Source organism: Ochotona curzoniae, unplaced genomic scaffold (genome assembly GCF_017591425.1).
Source record: "Ochotona curzoniae isolate NIBS_2020 unplaced genomic scaffold, NIBS_Ocur_1.0 contig_66, whole genome shotgun sequence".
NCBI lineage: Eukaryota > Metazoa > Chordata > Mammalia > Lagomorpha > Ochotonidae > Ochotona > Ochotona curzoniae.
The window spans coordinates 10,437,657-10,459,658 of record NW_024466512.1 but is presented as its reverse complement, the minus strand read 5'-3'; the positions used below and the strand labels follow the sequence as shown (position 1 = coordinate 10,459,658).

Below are 22,002 nucleotides of genomic sequence, written 5' to 3'. Positions count from 1 at the left end.
CTCACATTTCCTTCTCTGTGTTAGAATCCAAGAAGTATCTCTAGACAGATAGTTGGGTTCTTTAGAGCTCTCCCCACTTACAGTATTGTAATGCAAACTGCCCAATTTCTGAGAACTATTTATTCATGCATTTTCGAGATTTTGAATATTTATGGTGTAAGGCAAAGTCTAATATAAGCCACTCTGCCGTAGTTAGAAGTAGTTATCCCTATACATATAATCTTTATTTCATTTATTTCTCTTACTCTGACTTTCAGAGAGAAAGAGAGTGAAAGAGAGAAAGGGAAAGATCTTCCATGCACTGGTTCACTCCACAAGAACCCATCCCTGCCAGGGCTGCACTAGACCAAAGGCAGAATTCTATCAGCAGTCACACTTAGGGGATAGGAATTCAAGTATTTGAGCCATCATTTGCTTTCTCATAGGATGCATTAGCAGGGAACTGGATTGCAAGGATGCAATCCTTGGAGGCTGGGATGCAAACCGCTCTGTTATGGAGTACAGACATCCCAACGGGCAGTTGAATGTGCCACAATGCCTACCCCATCGTAATTAATAGTTTTTAAATTGGGCTTTGCTGCTTTGCAGGTTGATTGTAAAATGCAGAAAATATGACAGATTCTGCATTAGCCCACCCCTCTGATTCTATAAATATTCATTATGGGCTTATAAAAATTCTAAGGAATTGATAGAAGAAATTTTTTTAAAAAGCTACCAATATCTTCTTATATTTTCTTTATTATTTTCTCTTGTGAGTTATTTTCTCTTTCATCACGTTTCTGATTATTCATGCTGTGGTATGTGTGTTTTACATCTCTGTGAATTTGCTCTATGTCTCAGCACTTGGAAAAATTTCATCTCATTCTTTCAGTACCATATAGTTGACTTCCATTCCAAACTAATTGAGATTTCATCTTTTGAAAGAAGTTGAGAGTGCCTGAACATTTAGCTAAATGAAGATACAACATGGTAGATCAAATTTTAAGAGTCAGAGAAGCTAAATCAATTTTTAAAGCCTTATATGTGATGTTCAGTAGAATTAACTTGACATAGAATTATGTGAGCCAATGCAGTAGCTATTAACCATTTTTCTATATGAATACTATATATATAACAGATTCTATAACTTGAGGAGTTAACGCCACATATTTCTCTCTACACAATTTAATTTGGATTTTTTTTTTTTACATTCATATGGGGCAGTGCTGTTTCTAGATAAAACAATATTTCCAGAAAAACAGAGGTGAGATTTTAAGACATTGTCATGGGCAACTTGAATTTTACAGTCCACTTTCTGGTGGTATTAAGATGGAAGAGGCAACAAGAGTGGTGATGGTACGGAGGGAGTGTCTGCAGAGACGAGAGAGAGAGAGAAAGAGAGAGAGAGGAAGCCATAGTTCTATGGCCCAGGAAAGAAATGATTGTCAAAATCAGTGTCACAGAGGTTATGTTTCTATGAGATAAAAATTCCATTTGCTTCATTAGGAGTGGGACGTAAAATACAAATAAAAATAGTTGATATGAAAATATGTGTGTGAATTTGTTTTGGAAAGCAGATATCGCGTGCACACTCACATGTATCCTGTATTCATTCTTTACCCATATTTTCCATCAGTTCTGGGTTAGCCTGGCCTGAGAGACCATAGCCCTTTGTGGGCTGAAGCAAACAAGTCCTTTGGTGCTGGTGGGATTTGTTATGCTTAGCTCTGCTACCAACTACTTGTGTGACTCTGGAAAAGTAACTTAAGCTCTCAGTTTCAGTGTTTCAGCAATGGAAATTGCTAAGGTTCCACGGCTTTGGTGGGAGATTTAAACAAAATCTTCAGAAGCCTAGAAAACTAGATAATGAATGTGACAAAATCTTCGGTATAATCTTATTTGAACTCAGCCACTTTTTGGCTCACCAGAGGAGAAAGCTTTAATTTCACTCCCTCCTTTTAGGTTAGCTGGAACCTTTTGGTAGTATGATTGCTTAAGAAGATGCAAATAAGGAAAAAAAAATCTTGAGAGCCTCACAGCTTTTTATGTGTGTGGACATTCTGTATTCTCAGGTGAAAATGCCCTCCTTCCCATGGTGGCCCTGATGTTAGACTGACCAGATTATATATATAAAGAGAGAGAGAGAGAGAGAGGCGCCAGCCCTTGTGAAGGTCAAGCAAACAAGACAGCATTTTTCTAACCTGCTTGTTATCACGGTGCACAGATGCTCCAGGACCTACATTTCTCTCACACAAAGTATGGTATCGCAAAATTTCCGTAAGCAGATTCCAAACGTACATCAATATTTAACAACTTTTGCAAATACAGCTATGTTTGGAACTTTCAAGTTTGGCATTTTCTATTTCTAAGCACTAAGGTTACCAGGTCAGTGTTGAGTCGGCATGAATCAATGCTGCATTGAATCCAGGAGATGTGGATTTTTCTTCCATGAGATCTACCGTGGCTTTCATTGCCATGAGCTACATGCTTCTATCAGCTCCAGGGCTCACCTTCTAGGCTGCAGGCGCAAGGTGAGAGGAGCAACAGGCTCAGAAGGAAAGGGTTCTGACTGTAAGGCCCCTCGCCACTGGCATTTGCAGTCTTCCCAGACCATTGAAGTGATCCTACTTCAAATAAATGCACCTGCGAATCTGGATACTGCAGAGTGAATTTTTATTAAATATTGGTACAGAGTCTCAGATCGCCTGTGAAATAATGATTGCCACTGGACTGAAATGAAAAATATCCATAAAGATTCTATCAAAATGAAAGGAAGAATTGGATGAGTTTTTCCTGTTACTTGGGGAGTGAAACCAAAAGAGGATCATGAAAACCAAATGTCAGGAGGAAAAAACCTGTCAAGATGTTAGTGTTATGCATAAGCCCCATCCAAATTGCCTGATAAAATTCAAACCCCACGGTCAGGTGCTTGCTGCCTGAACTGTCCTTGGAGTTTGGAGAAAGAGTATGTAACCAAGATATTTGCTAAGATAATGGTAATTCCATCTCAATGGCTTAAAATAGTAGAAGTTCATTTGTTGTTCATGTAAAACCTTAAAGTAGGGGTTTTTCAGGGTTGAATGGCTTTCTTCTCAAAACCAAAAATCCTTCCACCTTGGGATTCTTGGGGTTCTGCTACATTCAGTATGTGGCCTCTGATGCTGCTGTGTTTGTCACCACCCAGTCATAACAGAGAAGGCACATGGAGAACAGAACCCATCCACACACTTATCATTTCCAGCAGGAGGCATGTGGCTCCATCTTCCTGCGAAGGAGAAAAGTTGGAAAATGGAGTGTAGTTCTAGTCCCTGTAGGAAATTGACAGTACTCGCTGTCACCTGTTCTCCAAATGATACTCGGAAGGCACATCAGCAGTCTGAACGAAACAATATGTTTCTAACACATTCTAGATTTTGAACCTGTTTCACTGTATAAAATACCTACCCATAGACTCTTGTTTTTATTTCAGAATACGGTCCTAATTCTCTCGTTCTACATAAAGCAAAGGTTGACCTAATAATGGGCTAAATTTTCTAACACATTAAATGCCAGTTTATAAATTCAGTGTGATTTATTGATTCTCACCAAGTGTCAGTTGCTTCATGGTGTAACCAGAGTCAACATTGGCTCCATAGGTTCGATGCAATATGACCATGACAGTCCTGTAGAGATGCAAGACTACAGTTCTTGGAAACTTCTGTTGATTTTGTTGTTGTTGTTGTTATATTTTGTTTTTGTTGGTCTTTGGCTTGTTTGTGTACTGTTGTTACTGTAGCAATTACTGTAGCAGCTATTCATTTCCTCATGTGTGTGCTTATTCAACGGGAATGTATTGAAGACCTTCTATGCAGATGTTTAGCTGTGACAAAAACTTCAGGGAATTTCTGCCTTCTCTGGGTTTATGTCGTATAGCTGATTGTCATGGTTTCAAAGGAGGGAAATTCTACAGGTACTCCTTAAGATGGAAGAAAGGAACCATTGTAGATAAGGCAGGTCAAGACTCTCTTGATGGGTGAAAGGCTGAGATCTGAAAGATTGGGTCAAAATTTGCCTTATCTTCCCTTCATGGTGTTCCTTTCTTATGTCTTCCATCATAATTTCAATGTTTCCCTCACCATTCTTGAATAATTTCATAGATAAACAATTCTGCTGATTTTTTTAATCTCACAATTTGGAAAATTTGTAAGATTGAAATCCATCTATATCTAGTGTTGTCCTACATCTGTAACTATTGCTAAAGGCTTCATGTCTATTGCAATTATACGATCACATTGCAATCTTCCGTGAAGAGTAATTTTAATTTTTCTATACTCCATAGGGGTTTTATAAAATTTTTATTAATATATATTTCAAGGCATTTATATAGTTTCTATTAATAAAATCATGATAATTAGCTTTCCAATCTCATTGTTTATAAAACAGTTTGGAGCCTTTGATTTCCTCTTTTCTAATTATGCATTAAATGCTGGATAATTTATTGTGAACTAGAACGATACTATTGCGCTTTGAAATACTAGAACATGTTCCTCCCATGTAACTTTAGTTTTTCACCCATTATTAAAATGTATGTACTCCTGCCTCACTCCAACTTCTAGGATTCACCATCCTACCTTCAGATGTCATGTTTGAAGCTTCTGCACACTGGGGAGCTCATATGGTGTTTGTGCCTGTACCAGGTCATTAACACAGTGTCTTCCGGTTCCATCTATTTTGCTGCAAATAACAGGGTTTAATTATTGCTTATGACTGAATATTATTCTTTAGTGTATATGTACCACATTTTCTTTGTCTTCCCGTTGATACGCATCTAGTTTAGTTATGTATCTTGTTTGTTGTTGATAGTGCTGCAATAAACATGAGAGTAAGATTTCTCTTTGGTATATTGATTTCGATTTCTGTGGATATATATCCAACTGTGGAACACCCGGATTTAGTGGTAGATCTTTTAATGTTTCTTTTTTTTTTTTTTTTTTGGAGAAAATTTCATGCTCTTCTACATAATGTCTATGTAAATTACCATTGACAGCAATGTACTACTGTCCCTTTTGTCCACAAACTTTAAGCATTTGTTTTTGTCTTTTAATTATATTCATTCGAAATGGATATGAAATCTCATTTTGATAAGCTTTTCCCTGAAGGCTTTTGAAATTAACTGTTTGCCTTAATTTTTATTTTTGGTCATTTCTGTTTCTTCCTTTTAATGATATCTAGTTACATAATTTTTCCATTTTTAAAATTAAGTATTTTTGATCAAATTATTTGAGTTACTTTTATATTCATATGGTGGCTATCAGTACTATTAGATGATTAATTCAAAACATTTTCCCATTCTATAGATTGTCTTTAGTCTATTGATTGTTTTCTTTACTGTAAAAGCTTCCTGGTTTGATTTGTGTTTGTATCTTTTTTGACTTTGGTAGCCTGTATTTTTAAAAAGATTTATTTATTTACATGGGAAAATCATATTTATAGAGAGAATGAGAGACAGAGACATTACTCACTCCTCAACTGGCTGCAGTGGCTGGAGCTGAGCTGATCCGAAGCCAGGAGCCAGGAGCTTCTTCCAGGTCTCCCACATGGGTGCAAGGTCCCAAGGCTTTGGGCCGTCCTAGACTGCTTTCCCAGGCCACAAGCAGGGAGCTGAAAGGGAAGTAGAGCAGCCAGCATGTGAACTGGCACCCATATGGGATCCCGGTGCTTGCAAGGCGAGAACTTTAGCCACTAGGCTACTGCACTGGGCCCAATAGCCTGTATTTTGAGAATCTTATTTATAAAATCTGTCTGTACTGATATCTTGATGTATTTTTTAATGTTTCCTTCTGATAGTTTCATACTTTCAAGCCTTACACTTATGTCTTTGATCCATTTTCATATGGGTTTTGTGCATGGCAAGAAGTAGGAGTCACACTTCAATATTTGGGGGATTTTGTTGTTTTTGTTTTTTAAGATTTTTTTTTTAATTACAAAGATATACAGAGAGGAGGAGAGACAGAGAGGAAGATTTTCTGTCTGATGGTTCACTCCCCAAGTGAGCGCAACAGCCAGTGCTGTGTCAATCCGAAGCCAGAAGAGCCAGGAACCAGGAACTTCCTCCAGGTCTCCTATGCGGGTACAGGGTCCTAAAGTATTGGGCCGTCCTCAACTGCTTTCCCAGGCCACAAGTGGGGAACTGGATGGGAAGTGGAGCTGCCAGGATTAGAACCGGCACCCATATGGGATCCTGGTGCGTTCAAGGCAAGGACTTTAGCTGCTAGGCCATGCCGCTGGGCCCACTTTCTATATTTTGAATGTAAGTATTCACGTTTCACAGCACCAGCTATAGAAAAGGTTACCCATACTCTATTCTAGCTTTTTAAAGATTTTGTTAATAAGCATGAATTTATTTCTGCAGTCTCTGTTCCTGGGGTCTCAGTATCTGCTTTAACCCAGACTGTTTGGGTTACTATAGTATGGTAACATGTCTTGGAATCAGCTAAAACTTTCTTTGTTTTGCTGATGATTGCATTGGCTATTTGGGGTCATTGATTTTCCCATGTGAATTTTAGGACTGTCTTCTAACAGTCCTGTGAAGAATGATACTTATATTCTAATGGGGATTGGATTGATCCAGCAAGTTACTGTGGATATATGCAGTTTAATAATATAACTTCCAATTTATGCACAAGGGAGGCTTTTTAATTTTTGTGTGTTCTTTTCAACTGCTTTCATTAGCATTTTGTAATTGTTGTTATAAATTTCTTTCACTTCTTAGGTAAAGTTTCTTCCTGGAGACTATTCTTTTTGTAGCTATTGTGAAGGGGATTGCTTCCTTGACTAGTTTCTCAGCACATTTGTCATTGATATATAAAGTTGCTATGTATATTTATATGGTGACTTTATTTTCTACTTTTTAAATGTGTGAATTGTTTGGGTTTTTCTATTTATACTTGTGGAAGTGTATCAGCTACAACAGGGATAACTTAACTTCTTTCCTTCCTGTTTATTTGTCCTGTGTTTCTTTCTCTTGACTAACTGCTCTAAAAATTTAGTACTATATTGAATAAAAATAGAGCGGAAATATTTGCTCTGTTCCATATGTTAAAGAAAATATTTATTCAGTGTAATGGTGGGTGTGAGTAATATACATATCCTTTACCATCTTGAGGTTCAGTCCTTGTATAACCTCTGTTTTTCAGGGTTTTTTTTTTTTTTGCATGGAGGAATGTTGAATCTCATCAAATGCTTTTTCTGTATCCATTGAAATCATCTAATTTTTGTCCTTCATTTTGGTTTTGTGTTTAATTACATTGATTAATCTCTCTATGTTGAATTACCCCAATATGCTTAGGAAAAGTCTTTCTTTCTTTGAAGTTGGTCTTTGTGATGTGCAGTGGGACTCACTTCACCAGCGTCTGACTGCGCTCTGCTTCCCCTCATGACAGCTATTGGTCTGTATGGTTTTCTCTTAATTTCTTTTTATGAGAACAGAATCCTGTTTTATTTTAACATTTTGCTTCTGTTTTCCTGTTTTGCTTAGTATCAGGATTATGTTAGCTTCATGAGTGAAGTTTGGAAGGGCTCCCTTCCATCAATTTTTAAATAGTTTGAAAGAGGTTAGTGTTGGTTCTTCCTTAAAAGTTTGATGGATATCACCAGTGGAGTCATCCAGTTCTGGGTTTGTCTTTGATGGGAGACTTTTTATTATTGAATCAGTCTTATTATTTGTTTCAAATTTGTTTAGATTTTTCTGCCTTTGCGGTTCAATTTCGTCAGGTTGTATGCATCCAAATTCAGCCATCTCAGATTTGCTCATTTGTTGGCATGTCATGGTTGTCTCTAGTGGTTCTTTGTATTTCTCTGGTATCAGTTTTAATATTTCCTGGTTCATTGCTAATTTTTAATATTTCAGTCTCCTCTCTTTCTTGTTTAGTGTAGCCAAAGATTTGTCCATTTTATTTATCTTTTTAAAAAGCACAGTATTTTGTTTCACTGATCTTTAAATAGTCCCTATTTAATCCAAGCTAAACTTCGTTTATCTCCTATCCATACTTTCATCCAGTAGTGAGATCACTGATTCCACTTCTGTGTTCTCAGCAGTCCCATTGATTCCTTTGGTTTGCTTTATTTTATTTTCTGCTCCACATTATTAAGAAATAGACAAGCCCTATAGGTTCAAAATATCAGGTGCTTAGGTAGAAGGAGTGAACTCTGGAGAATGGCTTCCAGTTCACTGTTTCTGAGTATACAACAATGTCCTGTAGCTTCACAAGATGCTCAACTGTCAGAATTGTTTACAAAGCTTCTGCTATCCAATCTGGGAGAGCGGTTTAGCTTTACTGTCACCCATAGTACTATATGGAGAGCTGTAAACTTAAGAAATAACAGCAAAGGGATTTGGCATGGAAGGACTACATCTTCTAAGCCAATGAAAGTGTGGAGATTTTAAACATTATATAATTACATTGGAAGAGAAATTTCCACTATCTGCCATATTCTGATCTTCCCACAAATAGTTATGCAACAAAATGTTACATATACTATCACTCTAAGTTTATCTGCGAATAAATTTAGAACTATATCCTTGGCAATTGTTCTCTTTTCATGACACTTTTCCACAGTCCTGCTCAAAGAAAGATAAGGTTCACCTATAAAACAAAAGGCCTTCGGTATAAGGTTGTGTGCAGATCCTGACAGAAGTGCCACGGTGAGTCAGAACATGATTTCCAAGGGGCTCATTTGTTAGAACCGTCTGTTTTTCCTCAGGGGTCTAAATGAATTTGCATTGTGCCAATCTTTTAAAAATGTGTAGCCAGACTCAACCATGTTTCTGACTCTCTGCAGATGCTGCTGCTGTGGACACTCTCACTGCTATTAGGGGCAGCGGCAGGTAAGCAAAAGTATTTATGTGCAGCTGGCAGATGCTCAAGTCTTTCCCAAAGACCCATGACTGCTGAATTCACTCTAGTAGGACAGGAATGAATAAAGGCCACAATGTTGTGGGGCAAAGTAAGATGCTAGTTTGAATTTCAGATAAACAAGTTGTATTTCAAACACAAAAATGTGATAGTTTTGTATAAAAAAAATTCATTGTTTATCTGAAATTCAGTCTTATGCTTTGTTTTGTTTGCGACATCCAACAACCTTAAATTGTAGTCAAGTGAAAGATTTGAATCTGCCACCGACAGCAGTAGCTCCCTGAGCAAATTTTATAGCGCTGTGTGCTTTCAGTATCTTTTTGAAACTGAAGAGATATCACCCCTCTCGTGACATGATGTAAGGCTTAGATAAGTACATCACTGGGCTTAGCAGCTGGCACATGGTAAGAGTGGAAGAAATTCGGCCCCTCCAAGAGCTGCTACTCTTGGCAATAACCAAGTGTAGGGTTATGTGAAAGCATGTTATCACATTGCTTCTGATAAAACTCTGCATTCAGGCATCCACGACAGACCCAAACATAGACAACTAAAGGCTCAAAAGGGGCAGCAATAAAACTATCAATCCTTGCATGACATAGGACCTCCATCCCAAAATTCAAAACCAACATTTCAGCTACGAGGATTAAGAGCTGTATGCCTAGGATAAGGCTGCTCCATCCTTGGGCACCACTGATTGATGAGGGATGGAACCTGGGGACTGGAAGGAGCCCCTACAGAGGGCTGAGCAAACTCTGAGGCTACGCTGCCTCAGAGTTAAGGATTAGCAACAGCCTGTTGAGCTGAAGCTGCCTTGTCAGGGGTGACTGGGAGGAGACTGGGGGAGGCAGAGGAAGAAAATCTGCCACGAAACTCAGCTGAGCTCCTATTCTGGCTGAAAGAGCAGACAGTTATAAGCACAATTATGGTCACACTGACATCCTATAACCACTTCTGGATACATACAGGAAGTCAAATCTGCTACGACAGACTGGGCTGCTTCACTGACGATCCCCCATGGGCAGGAACTGCAGAACGCCCCATCAAAACACTGCCTGAGGATCCATCACACATCAACACCCGCTTCCTCCTGTACACAAATGAGAACAAAAACAATTACCAGGTAAAAAATCTCATTGTTTTCAGGGCCAAGTTCCAACTGTTTTGTGGAATTTTGATTAATTAAGTCTTTTATGGATCCCATCAAGTCAGACAGTGAAAGTTGTAGCTCTGAAGAATTTTCAAGCAGTGCACCTAAGTATTATTTTATATAACTTGTTCATAAAGATCCACTAACTTTGCATTCTTCTTGTGTTACCTACAGATTACCATTAGAAATATTTTAAATGTGGGACCATACACACCACACACACACTTATGATTTATAATGTGGATGGTCTTCAACTTACAACTTACAATTATCTGGCTTAATGACTTTTTTGCTTTAGGATTGTGTGAAACCAACATGCATTGAATAGAACCTGTATTTTGAATCTTGATAGGCTCATGGTGCTGGTTAGCTTCAGTGAGTCCCAGCTCCTAGTCAGCCACATGGTAACAGGAGTAAGCATCCCCACCACTGCATCAGCAAGAACAAACTGAAAACATTTTGTGATGATAGGAAAATAGCAGCTCAGTAGTAATGGTGAAGAAGTTGGTTATAAGGGGAGAATCCTTGTTTACAAGATGCTTGACTCCCAGCAGCTTCTTGTCTACTCTCTTCCTCCCCCATATGCATGCGGTTCTGGTGGATTCTAGAGACTTGACCTGAAACACTCCTCTCCTCAAAATAGGAAATCACTGCAGATGCATCAACAATCAAAAACTCCAATTTCAACACAAACAGAAAAACCCGCTTCATTGTTCATGGATTCATAGACAAGGGAGAAGAAAGCTGGCTCTCCGATATGTGCCAGGTGAGATGTGGTAATATCTACAGAGAAAGTTGTCCCATGACTAATAAACAGCACCTAATAGGGAAATGGGCCTCAGCAAGCAGGGCCCAAGTTGGTCACCACTGGACCTGGGCTTCTGGGAGAGCTCTGGGTTACAGATGCGGCCTGAGACAACCAAGAAAGTGAGGTTGGCAGGCATTGGAGGTTCCCAGGCAGGCAGGGATGGTTCTGCAGGAACTGGTACAGCAGTCTCCCAGCTTCCACACCTGAAGTGGATACAGATGCATAGAAGCTGAACACAGGCTGCTGGCTTTCTGTGAGCTTTTAATTGCCATGCGATGAGCCAAGAGGTCTAATTTTTTAAAAAATAATCTCCCCCTGCCCTCAATTTTTCCTAGCTACTCCCTGACCTCCTCTGGTGTGATATCTAGGAGATCTGTGATGGTTTTTATTTCTAACTTCTCTTGTTTCAGCTACAGTGATTATTTGCTTTAGTTTGTCTTTGGCTCTGTGTCTTATTATAATGAAGCATTAAGACCAAAAATCCAATAAACTAAATTGTGCAGTAACTGCTGCTGTTTGAGGGTCATTATATTGATTCTCCTATTGGTGTGTTTATTTGTATCTGCATCAAATTTATGTGGTCAGTTGTGGCACAAAGCCGTAATAATTTGTCTAGGGAAATCAAGGAAAAACCTCCGTGGTCCTCCTATGGCTATTTAATTTTTGACCTGCCTGTGACTCATACAAAAAGGGCTGAACCAAGTCAGCTCACCAACATATCCACATCTCTTGAAAACTAATGAACAAAATAGAGGCTGTTCATTTCTCACACTTAAAAATAATCACTAAATAGATTTCTTCATGACAGAGAAAGACAAAAAAAAGGTAATTCTAAGCTCAAAGAAAATATAAACTTTTCAGATTTGGATAGATTATAAGATCATGAAGGCAGATGTGTCTTCCTTGCATTTGACTGGATTTGATGTGACTTGATGCTATTGCATTATGATGACGAAATGAGTGTGTGAAGGTAGAAAGGTAATGATCCCACTGATCAGTAACTTGATGTTAGCAAAGTAGGACTCAGCGTCTGGGATGTTAGCAGTGCTCTGCCCTGTGCACACTTGTATGTGGCCATCTGAGAGCAGCCTCACTGACCAATTTTTGTCTGTTTACGACAATCATTTCATTCTTGAAGTTTGCCTTCTCTAAAGTAAGATTTGGAGATCATTCCTAAGATTGCTTAATTATTCTCAAATTCCTTTTGGCAAGAGTGGGTAAACAAACTTAAAAAAAGTCAAACCATAATTTCTGCCAGAATTAACATCCATGAAAACTGCATCCAAAAATATTTCCAGTAGATAGCTGACAGGCTATATATACTTTCAGTGGAATAGCACTTCAGTGATGTCTTCACATCATGGAATACATGTTCCTCTATTGTCTGTGTACTTATAAATCTAAGTATTTTGAGTACTTCAGTCAATCAGCATCTGTTGATTGAGTACCCGGCACTATGTGCCAGAGATTCTTCTGGGCACAGAGACTACCGCAGCAAAGACAGCGTTCTTGACTATGTTTTACTAAGCCACAGTGTGGTTTGGTGGTATTTGCAATGAGACAACTCATTATAAGGCATTTGGTATGTTTCTTCCGTGAATCAAGTCTGTCTGTCTAATGCAGTAGAAATCACAGTTCCCAGGGTGATCAAATCTCATCTGGGAGTTCCTATCTTTAACATTCTAGTGTTGTAGTTGTTGCTTCAGCGTTAGTAGCGATATGCTATTTTGCAGGCCAAGAGTGGTTATTGTAAAAAGGATTATTAGTAATTAACAAAGATGCTGACTTCTCTGCCTCGTTCTTGTGTCTCTTTCATCAGAGAATGTTTCAAGTGGAAAACGTGAACTGCATCTGTGTGGACTGGAAAGGCGGCTCCCGAACTACGTACTCACAGGCCACACAAAATGTCCAGGTTGTTGGGGCAGAAGTGGCATATTTAATTTCTACTCTTCAGGTAACTGCATCTGAGTTATAGAAAAGCTTATACACATTGATTTTTAAATTTTTCTTTAAAAAAATGCCATGGGTTTGATATTGGTCAAAGCATTGTTCTGCTAATGTGTGACTTTGTTCTAAGTTGGAAAGGAAAATGCAGGGTGCAGGAACTAGTGCAGTGGTTTAGATGCCAATCCCCTGCATCACAGATGGGCACCAGTTCATGCCCTGGCTGCTCTACTTCCAGTCCAGCTCCCTGCGTAGAGCCTGGGAAAAGCAACAGAGGATGGCCCAAGGTCTTGGGTCTCTGCACCCACATGGGAGACCCAGAGGAGTCTCCTGGCTCCTGGAAGATCTAATCTTTATGGCCATTTTGGGGGAGTGAAACAGCAGATGTAACTTATCTCTCTGTCTCTCCTCTCTAAAATTCTGCCCTTCAAATTAAAAACATTAAGTAATTCTTAGAAAAAAAATGCAAAGAAATCTTAGCTTGAGTTTGTCAATAAATCTAAGTCATCAAACCAATGTTTGTTTTTCACGAACTGAAGTGAACTTTGAGCATCCAGGTGGGTTATTTTTATTGCCAGATTTTATCAATATAGCTCCAGAATTTTGCCAAAACTTGTTTTCATTGTATCAGTTACTAACACGTTGACATGATGTCAGTCTCAAAATTAAACTAATTTTTAACAGAATTGAAATGGTAACAGTCTAGCCTTGAATAGCTAAAAATGCAGGCCATGTTAAACCTGAATGTGATTAAGTAAATTCTTCTTCACTGCCCTTTCATCTGAACACCTGCGTTGTTAACTCAGTAACAACTTACCATGTCCTCCAACGATTCTCTCTAGAAATAGAATAGAAATGAATGAAATAGTCTTACTTCAACAGATTCTTTTAAAAAAGGTAAACCCATTTCTTCTTCTAATTAAAGCCCTAAAGGGGAAATCACCTTGGAAATCTGTTGCTTTGAAGGAATACTGTATCTGAAACTGAAAACTTGCAGGTTCTTCTCTGTTCCCAGCTTGAAATCTTAAATACTTAAAAACGTTTTTCTTTCCAACAGTCAGCACTTGGGTACTCACCAGCCAATATCCATATTATTGGCCACAGCCTGGGTTCCCATATTGCTGGGGAGGCTGGAAAGAGGACCAATGGGGCCGTTGGACGAATCACAGGTTAGTCGAAACACTCGGGACTGCAAACTTTAGACTACGTGGAGCCTATTGGAATCACAAAGGAAAATTAGGCTCAGCATCCTATGAGCCTCATCTACACAGACTGTAATTTCCTTTAGGTGTCTGGCATAGTCAGACAGCCTACAACCAGGCACTGTGCCATCAAGTCTGTATTTTGGTGACCAGGAAAGCTGAGGTCCTTGTGCCAACTGGAGGTCAGAGTCTAGTGGACGCTGAACCTGGATTGGCTTTTGTGTCTCTCAGGCTCCAAATATTTCCTGGGAACTGGTGCTAGTCACCAAGATTCTCCCAGGGACTAATTATCCTAAAGTAAAAGCTGATTCTGTGACTGAGGGAAGTTCAAGCAAGTGGCAAAGTAGAAGCCAATATCCCTCCTGAAAATAAGTGGTAAGGGAAGAAAAAAAGCATTTCTCTCTTGCCATGCATAGCTCATGAATGTAGCCAGTTCTTTGATTATTAGCGGATTAATGTGAGTGCCTGTGAGCACTGGAAGGCAATTAACAATATATGTATCTACCTAAGGGTTGGATCCAGCTGAACCTTGCTTTCAGTACACTCCCGAAATTGTCCGACTGGATCCCAGTGATGCCCAGTTTGTGGATGCAATTCACACAGATGGCGCCCCCATGATCCCCAACTTGGGTGAGTTCCTTAGATTGTCCAACTCGTCCTAGTGTACTTTGGTGTGTTTTATTCTATTTTCAGTCTGTACAGTAACATGAATTTTCCTTATTAAAATCTTCAGGATTTGGAATGATCCAAACTGTGGGTCACCTTGATTTCTTTCCAAATGGAGGTAAAGAAATGCCTGGTTGCAGTAAGAACATTCTTTCTCAGATTGTTGATGTGGACGGAATCTGGCAAGGTAAAACCATTACATGTGCAAAGAGGGTCTCAGGGAAAGCTTGCACTGTATTTTTTTCAATTTGCTGATATCTAGGAATTTCACAGGTCTCACTTTGTATGAAAACTGGCTTACAGTTGTACTTTTGAGATAGAGACTTTAAAGGAGGCATGAGAAGATTGTGGGAAAGAAAATGTACTTACAATCAAATTTCCACAGACAGGGGACACTTGAGCAAGTTGCATTTATATCTTTGTGAATCAGTGTTTTTCTCTCAAAGTTACTTCTCTGTTTCATTTGACTATGGCATTGACCGCTATCACCTTGAACAACCCGTAAGTTCTAATTGTGTCAGTAATCACAGATATACTTCATAAATGATTTTGCTCTTGGGCTTCCTTGAGCCTTAGACTAATAAGAAAATTCTATCCAACAATGATGTTTTTGATTATGAAATTAACTTGAAACAAATCTGTGCTGCTGTGTAATATGCCTAAATTCACAGGAACACGTGATTTTGCGGCCTGTAATCATTTAAGAAGCTACAAGTACTACAGTGACAGCATCATCAATCCTACTGGCTTTGCTGGATTCGCTTGTGCTTCCTACAGCGATTTCACTGCAGTAAGTAGCCACCATGTGACTGCCACATCTGGTGACTGGTATGGTTCGTGTGTTGTAATATTGTGTGTTTCTGACAGTGTCTTCCCACTGTATATTTCTTAAAGTCAAAATTTATAACTTATGCCATTTATTAAATGGGATTTTAAGTAATTAACATGTTAGGGGAAATCAAAGCTCCCCAGGAGACACACCTTGGTTTTTTTTTTTTTTTAAAGATTTATTGTATTTTTATTGTAAAGGCAGATATACAGAGAGGAGAGACAGAGAGGAAGATCTTCCGTCCGATGATTCACTCCCCAGGAGGCCACAACGGCTGGAGCTGAGCCAATCTGAAGCCAGGAGCCTCTTCTGGGTCTCCCACGTGGGTGCAGGGTCCCAAAGCTTTGGGCCGTCCTCAACTGCTTTCCCAGGCCACAGGCAGGGAGCTGGATGGGAAGTGGGGCTGCCAGGATTAGAACTGGCACCCATATGGGATCCCAGGCGTGCAAGGCGAGGACCTTAACCACTGTGCCACCACGCCGGGCCGACATACCTTGGTTATTAAGAGAGAGAGAGAGAAAGAACTCAAAGTCCAACTTAACAATCAAATGACTTGGGCAGACCACTTGTTTAAAGCAGTTTCTTCATATTCAAGTATAAATAATAATAGTAGCCTCAACATCTTTGATCAGAGTGAATTATGAGATTATGCATGTTAAGTTTTAGCCCAGAGGCAAAACTGATTATTTGTATTTGACAAATGTTAGCTATGACGGGAAGGAGGAACAGATTTTATTCACAATATGCCTATAGAGTAAAAATTGAAACTTTATTTTAATTCTCCTCTCTAAAGTACAACTTAGATAGTGAGAAGGACAAACATGAAATCTTCAGATCTCTTCTAGTTAAACATTATTGAGGCTTGATATTTATAATCCTTAAAGGGATGCTCAGCACTTGTAGTCCTATTTTCCCACATTTGGACCCCACCTGCAGCCCCTCTGGTACTTAGCCTGGTGATCATGGGTGCTCTGGTCTGCGTGTGGTCAACAGAGGGGTCCATCGTCTTAGGGGCCCTGAGCTCCATTGTACAGCAGACCATATCCCCATCTGTGTTGTTGATGGGCACCCTGCGGGCATTTAGAGACAGCTGGGCTCTCCTCCTCTTCAGTCAGTGCCTTCTGAGAGCTGCAGCCATTTCTTCCTGCCTGACTCAGCCTCCCCTTAGGTCTTGGCAGAGGGGGGATCCTGCGTCTCATCCATGTCCACCACACCTGGTCCATTGATTTTGGAATTGACCACTTAGCTTCACTGTGTGGTAGCCTTCCCCTCCACAGTGGGAGTTGAGATGCTTGTCCTCCCGACTGTGTGTCTACCTTCCCATCCCCTGTACAACAAGGCCTTGGTCCGGGGGAAAAAAGGATGTTTTCTTAGATCCACCTGTTCTTTCATTGCACACAATGAGAATCAGTAATGCATTTTTTGTATTTAATAGCATTACATTATTTGTCAGTGAAACTACTGATGTATCCTTGTAAATAATAAGGTATAGAGTGACCCTTTGCTGAGACACTGTTGAAGTTCTCTTTGTCAATCAGAATTTTCCTCAGCATGTTTGGACTGCTGCAACATGTGGGAAAGGATGATACACTATTAAAGAGCATCCTCTTACATTAAATGTTTGTCATTACTAGAACAAATGCTTCTCCTGCTCCAGTGGAGAATGCCCACAGATGGGACATTACGCTGATAAATATTCTAGAAAAACAAATGCTCTGTACCAGGTATTTTATCTTAACACCGGTGATTCCAGTAATTTTGCACGTAAGTGTCTTTTTTTTTAAACTTTACATTATAAATGCTATGTAATTTCTTCTGTCCACTGATAATGGAAGAAAAACTTTATGCAAATGTAGTAAACACCTATTCCTAATGTGGAAAAATTGTGAGAATAATGATGTCTGATTTGGGTAACAGAACAGACTCTGTGACTTGCATAATGATTTTTTTATTCTGGTGCTGAATTCATCTGTTCCATTTGTTTTGTATTCTGTCGAGTATCACTGAATGAAGTTCTGAGACTTTTTATAAGCAGAAAACTAATTCTAAAACAACAAATCACAGAGGTAGTGGGGCTGGAAAGGAGGTGGCAATTTTAGGAGACATTGAGGATTATAGACTCGGTTGGAGATGGACTGGAGGTTTCAGGAGTGGTAAGACACTTAGCAGGGTCTGTGTTTCTCTTCTCCAAGATAGAGGAAGACAGATATTCTTGAATGGAGTAAATGGAATTAATAGTATTGTAAACCCAAAAACAAATTTTATCACCTTCCCCTTTTAAACACAGATTAGCTCTAAATCTGCTCACTCTAGATTGTATTATAGAAACTTTCTCATTACAGTAACTTGCATTGCCATTGACAGTGGAAAGTTGAATTACAAAACTTTTTAGATCAATGTAGACTGAACAAAGAAAAAGACAAATATACAATTTGATTGTCAATGAGGAGAACTGACAAATATGGCACACTACAGCTTGTCAACCTTTTAGCATAAAATTCTTATGGCATCCAAGAATAAGCTATAAGTCTGAAATATTTAATGCAAACATTGATCTTTAGTTCCTTGGCTTGACCTAACATCTATCAACTGGGAAATGTCTACATTTCCATCAATCCCCAATGTCTTTCCCCTGAATCTTTAGAGAATGAATCAGTTTTCTACTAAAGAAAATAAAATAAAGATCTATGTTCTTTATTAAAGAATCACTATCATCACATGCAAACTATTCAAATTCTGCAACAGTGACCTGTTTTCAGACCTTTCTCAACAAGCTTATATTTTCATTTTGGGGGGTTTTCTTCTCACATACAGGTTGGAGATACAAGGTCACTGTGACACTGTCTGGACAGAAGGTTACAGGACACGTGTTGGTTTCTCTGTTTGGAAGTAATGGAAATTCTAGACAGTATGAGATTTTCCAGTAAGTATTTTAAACTTCTCAAATATTCAAATGCTGAGTATTTATAATGCATGCTACAGACATTAATACATGAACATACAGTACTTTGATATATGATAAGAATGAAATTCTTCCTTAACAAAAATATTCATTTATTTATTTGGAAGGCAGAGTTACAGAGAGAGGGAGAGCAAGAGAGACAGAAAGAAACAAGGAGAAAGAGAGATCTTCCATCCTCTGGCTCACTCTCCAAATGGCCCCAGTGGTTGAGCCTGGCCGAAGGCTGGAGGCAGGGTGTTCTTCTAGGTCTCCTATGTGCATGCAGGGTTCCAAGCAATTGGGGCATTGTCTGCTGCTTTCTCAGGTGCATTAGCAGGGAGTGGGACTGGAAGTGGAGTAGTAAGAATATTGAACTGGCACCCATATGGGAATGCCAGCCCTACTCTACACCAAAACCCAGGATGAACATCTTTTACCCTTGTATCTTAATCTATCATGTTTCCAATTTTTTTCTGTGCCATTTTCTGAAAAACTATCAGTGTTTATTTTGATGTCTGGCATCTGATTTCTAATCAATAAATAATTATTCTTCCCAAAACAACTAGAAAAAGGTTTGATATCATGCCATTAAATATTAAATTATTCAAGGATTGTAAGGTATGTTTGAAGCTTTGATTAAGTAAAGATGAAATATCAATCATTATAGAAAAAGCTATTACTGACTTAACATTCATGCCTAAATTTACTTATTATATTATGACAAAAAATCATTAAGCAAGAGATTTCCAAACTCTTCTTAGAAATAAACAAAAATGCTTATGTGTGTATGTTTATTAATATGTATATTATGTAAGTTCACATTTATATAGTTAATTTCTTAATCCCACCCCCTCCAGGGGCACTCTCAAATCAGGCGATACACATTCTAATGAAATTGACTCAGATGTGGATGTTGGAGCCTTACAGAAGGTTAAATTCCTTTGGTATAACAATGTGCTCAATCCAACCCTGCCCAAAGTAGGAGCATCCCAGATCACAGTGCAAACAAATGATGGAAGAGTGTAAGTATGAAAATCCAAAGTAATACGTAGGATGAAGCACCCTATTGAGTGCCATTACCTGGCTGGACTGAGAGGGGGACTGGCTCCAACATGAAATGAGTACAACATAGGTAACATGTCTAAAAGGAAATTTAGGGTTCCACCTGCAATGTTACTGACCCCAGACCAGCCTCTGAAGCATTGATTACTTTAGGTGGAACAAAGGGCTTCTGCAGCTCAGGCCCAGCAGGGTCTGTGGTTCTGACCTGGAGTCTCTGGCCCTCAGCACAGCTCTGTCTCCAATGGCCTTTTAAGGGCAAGAGGAAAATCTGAAGGTGATTTATGTACTCCATAGATTTCACTGAGTCTGGTCTTGGTTTCGGATTTGTGTATATTTTGTGTATGCAGGAGGGAAATAGGAGAGAGACAAAGAGAAAGAAGGAGGGAGTGAGGAAAAGTGAAGGGATTTTGTTTAAGCATATATATGTTTACATATGCATGTATATACATATATGTATAGCTTATTTAAGTCAGACCTCCAAAAACATGTTAAAATAAAAACATAAACTTTATAAGGTGGGTGTTAGTATTATCTCCATTTTTTATAGACATTGTAACAAATATGTCATTTTATTTTGAGTCACTTAACTCTCATTTTATTGCTTTTTTATTTCAATGATTGTTTTTGTCTTCTTAAAATTCTTTTCCGTGATGTGGTTCCCTAGGCACAGGGATTCCTCCCTTCACAGCCCCGTGCCCTCATCGTTTGCTGCATATTATTACAATGATATATATAGTCCTTCAGATAGCAGAAGTGCAACATATGCTACTTAAGTACATCTTGGCATTGTAGGTATAAACAGTGGTAAAAGTTCAGCATCCTATTGTCAAGATAAATTTTACAGTTTCATTGGGAGTCTTTCCTTTCTTCAGAAGTAGAGATGCATGCTGCAACGTGTCTTCACTTCCCGGTACGCTAGTCTCCATTATGCAGCTTACCTATGAGGATTTGTGCATGTACATATTTACCTGCAGATCGTTTTGTCTAGTATTTTGCATGAAAGTTGGCTTATAACAGAAAGAATATAGGATATTTATCCTTTGGGATGGGCTTATGTCATAGAGTATTATGGTCTCTAGTTGCAGATGGTAACATTTTAATCCTTTGAATGGCTGAGTGGTATTCAACGGAGTATATGCACCATAGTTTCTTTAACTACTGCTCTTTTGCCCTCTAGGGTTTCATGTCTTTGCTATTGTGGATTATGCTTCTAAAAATATAGGGTTTCAGATTGCTTTTTTTATATGCATGTTTATATTTCCAGGAGTGGAATAGCTGTGTCATCGGCAAGATCAGTTAGCACTTTCCATGTAGACGTGTGTGGTGGTTTCACTAGTATTTTTCTTCCTACATCCACACCAGCGGGTGTTGTTAGCAGGTTTCTGAATGTAGGTCAGTCTCACTGGAGTTAGGTGGAACGCCGTGCTATTATCTCCATCTTATAGATCATTGTATGAAAATATAATTCTGGAATCCATTCACATAAAGTTTGATTCCAGCATAAATTCAGTTTACCTTTTTAGATATAGATTCAATATGTCTTTTCTTTCTTATATTGTTTATTAATTTTGGTTTTGATAGTCAGTTTTCCATTTACAAGGCTGTTATCCTTCAGACAACATGGTGGGAAAAGGAGAGGGAAAAAATTTTTGAGCATAGTTCATGTTCCAGTTGCTTAACAAAGGCAAACTCATTTTATCCAAAAAACTAGCTCAATGCATCCTATGTGTTGTTCAGTACAAATGAAAGAAACTGAGCATTTCAGTATTTTAATTAAAATAAGAATGTTTAGTCAATACAACACCAGGACTTCCAAACAGTTACATTTCACAAATAGAACATTTCTTGCCAGTCTGTTGACTTTGTCCTTCCTAGTTGTCTTGGTTAACATGTGTCAAATGTTTAGCAACTGCTTTCATGATGTCACAAAAGCCCTTTCTGCAATTTGGGGTGTCCACAGACTTCCCCATGTACTGCATAACCAGAAGATGAAATTTGAATGAAAAGTTTGGTCCTCTGCACGGAAGCATGCTTCTTTTTGTCAGCATCTAGTGTCAGGAACAGGCCCTGCCCCTATTTCAGCCTGAGGGAGAAAACAGAGACTGCCTTCCTGCTCGGCACGCCGGTCTGCACCAGTGAGAGATGACTCTGCTGCCTTCTCTCCACAGGCACAACTTCTGTACCACAGAAACGGTGAGAGAGGAGGTGCTGCTCACCCTCACCCCGTGTTAGGAGGGCTGACAAGCAACTCTTACTGCTAATAAAGGATACTGTTGGAGCAATACAGTCTTGTCTTCAATGGCCACTGTTTCTTTCTCTTTTAAGGTTTTTAGAAAATATATTTTAAAAGCAGAGTTACAAAGAGAGGAGAGAGAGAGAGTAGAGAAGGAGGAAATGAGAATCTTTCATTTGCTAGTTCACTCCCCATGGCTGAAATGGCCAGGGCTGGGGCCTGCCAAAGCCAGGAGCCTATAGCATTCTTCAGGGCTCCCATGTGGGTGCAGGGCCCAAGCACTTCAGCCCTTCTTTG

The 22,002-nt window shown here is 39.0% G+C and overlaps 1 protein-coding gene across 2 annotated transcripts; it reads left to right on the top strand.

Moving 5' to 3' along the window:
- The first annotated feature begins 8,799 nt into the window (after positions 1-8,799).
- LOC121163968 (pancreatic triacylglycerol lipase-like) lies at positions 8,800-21,704 on the top strand. 2 transcript variants are annotated; one of them, XM_040991778.1, is made up of 12 exons: positions 8,800-8,845; positions 9,839-9,993; positions 10,664-10,786; positions 12,648-12,782; positions 13,830-13,941; positions 14,485-14,604; positions 14,708-14,827; positions 15,312-15,430; positions 17,104-17,233; positions 18,284-18,392; positions 19,268-19,432; positions 21,641-21,704. In XM_040991778.1, the coding sequence occupies exons 1-12, from the start codon at positions 8,800-8,802 to the stop codon at positions 21,702-21,704; spliced, it is 1,398 nt and encodes a 465-aa protein (XP_040847712.1). The 2 variants fall into 2 exon arrangements, with proteins under 2 accessions (XP_040847712.1, XP_040847711.1); XM_040991777.1 differs by having other exon boundaries at positions 9,839-10,008.
- The last annotated feature ends 298 nt before the right edge of the window (positions 21,705-22,002 follow it).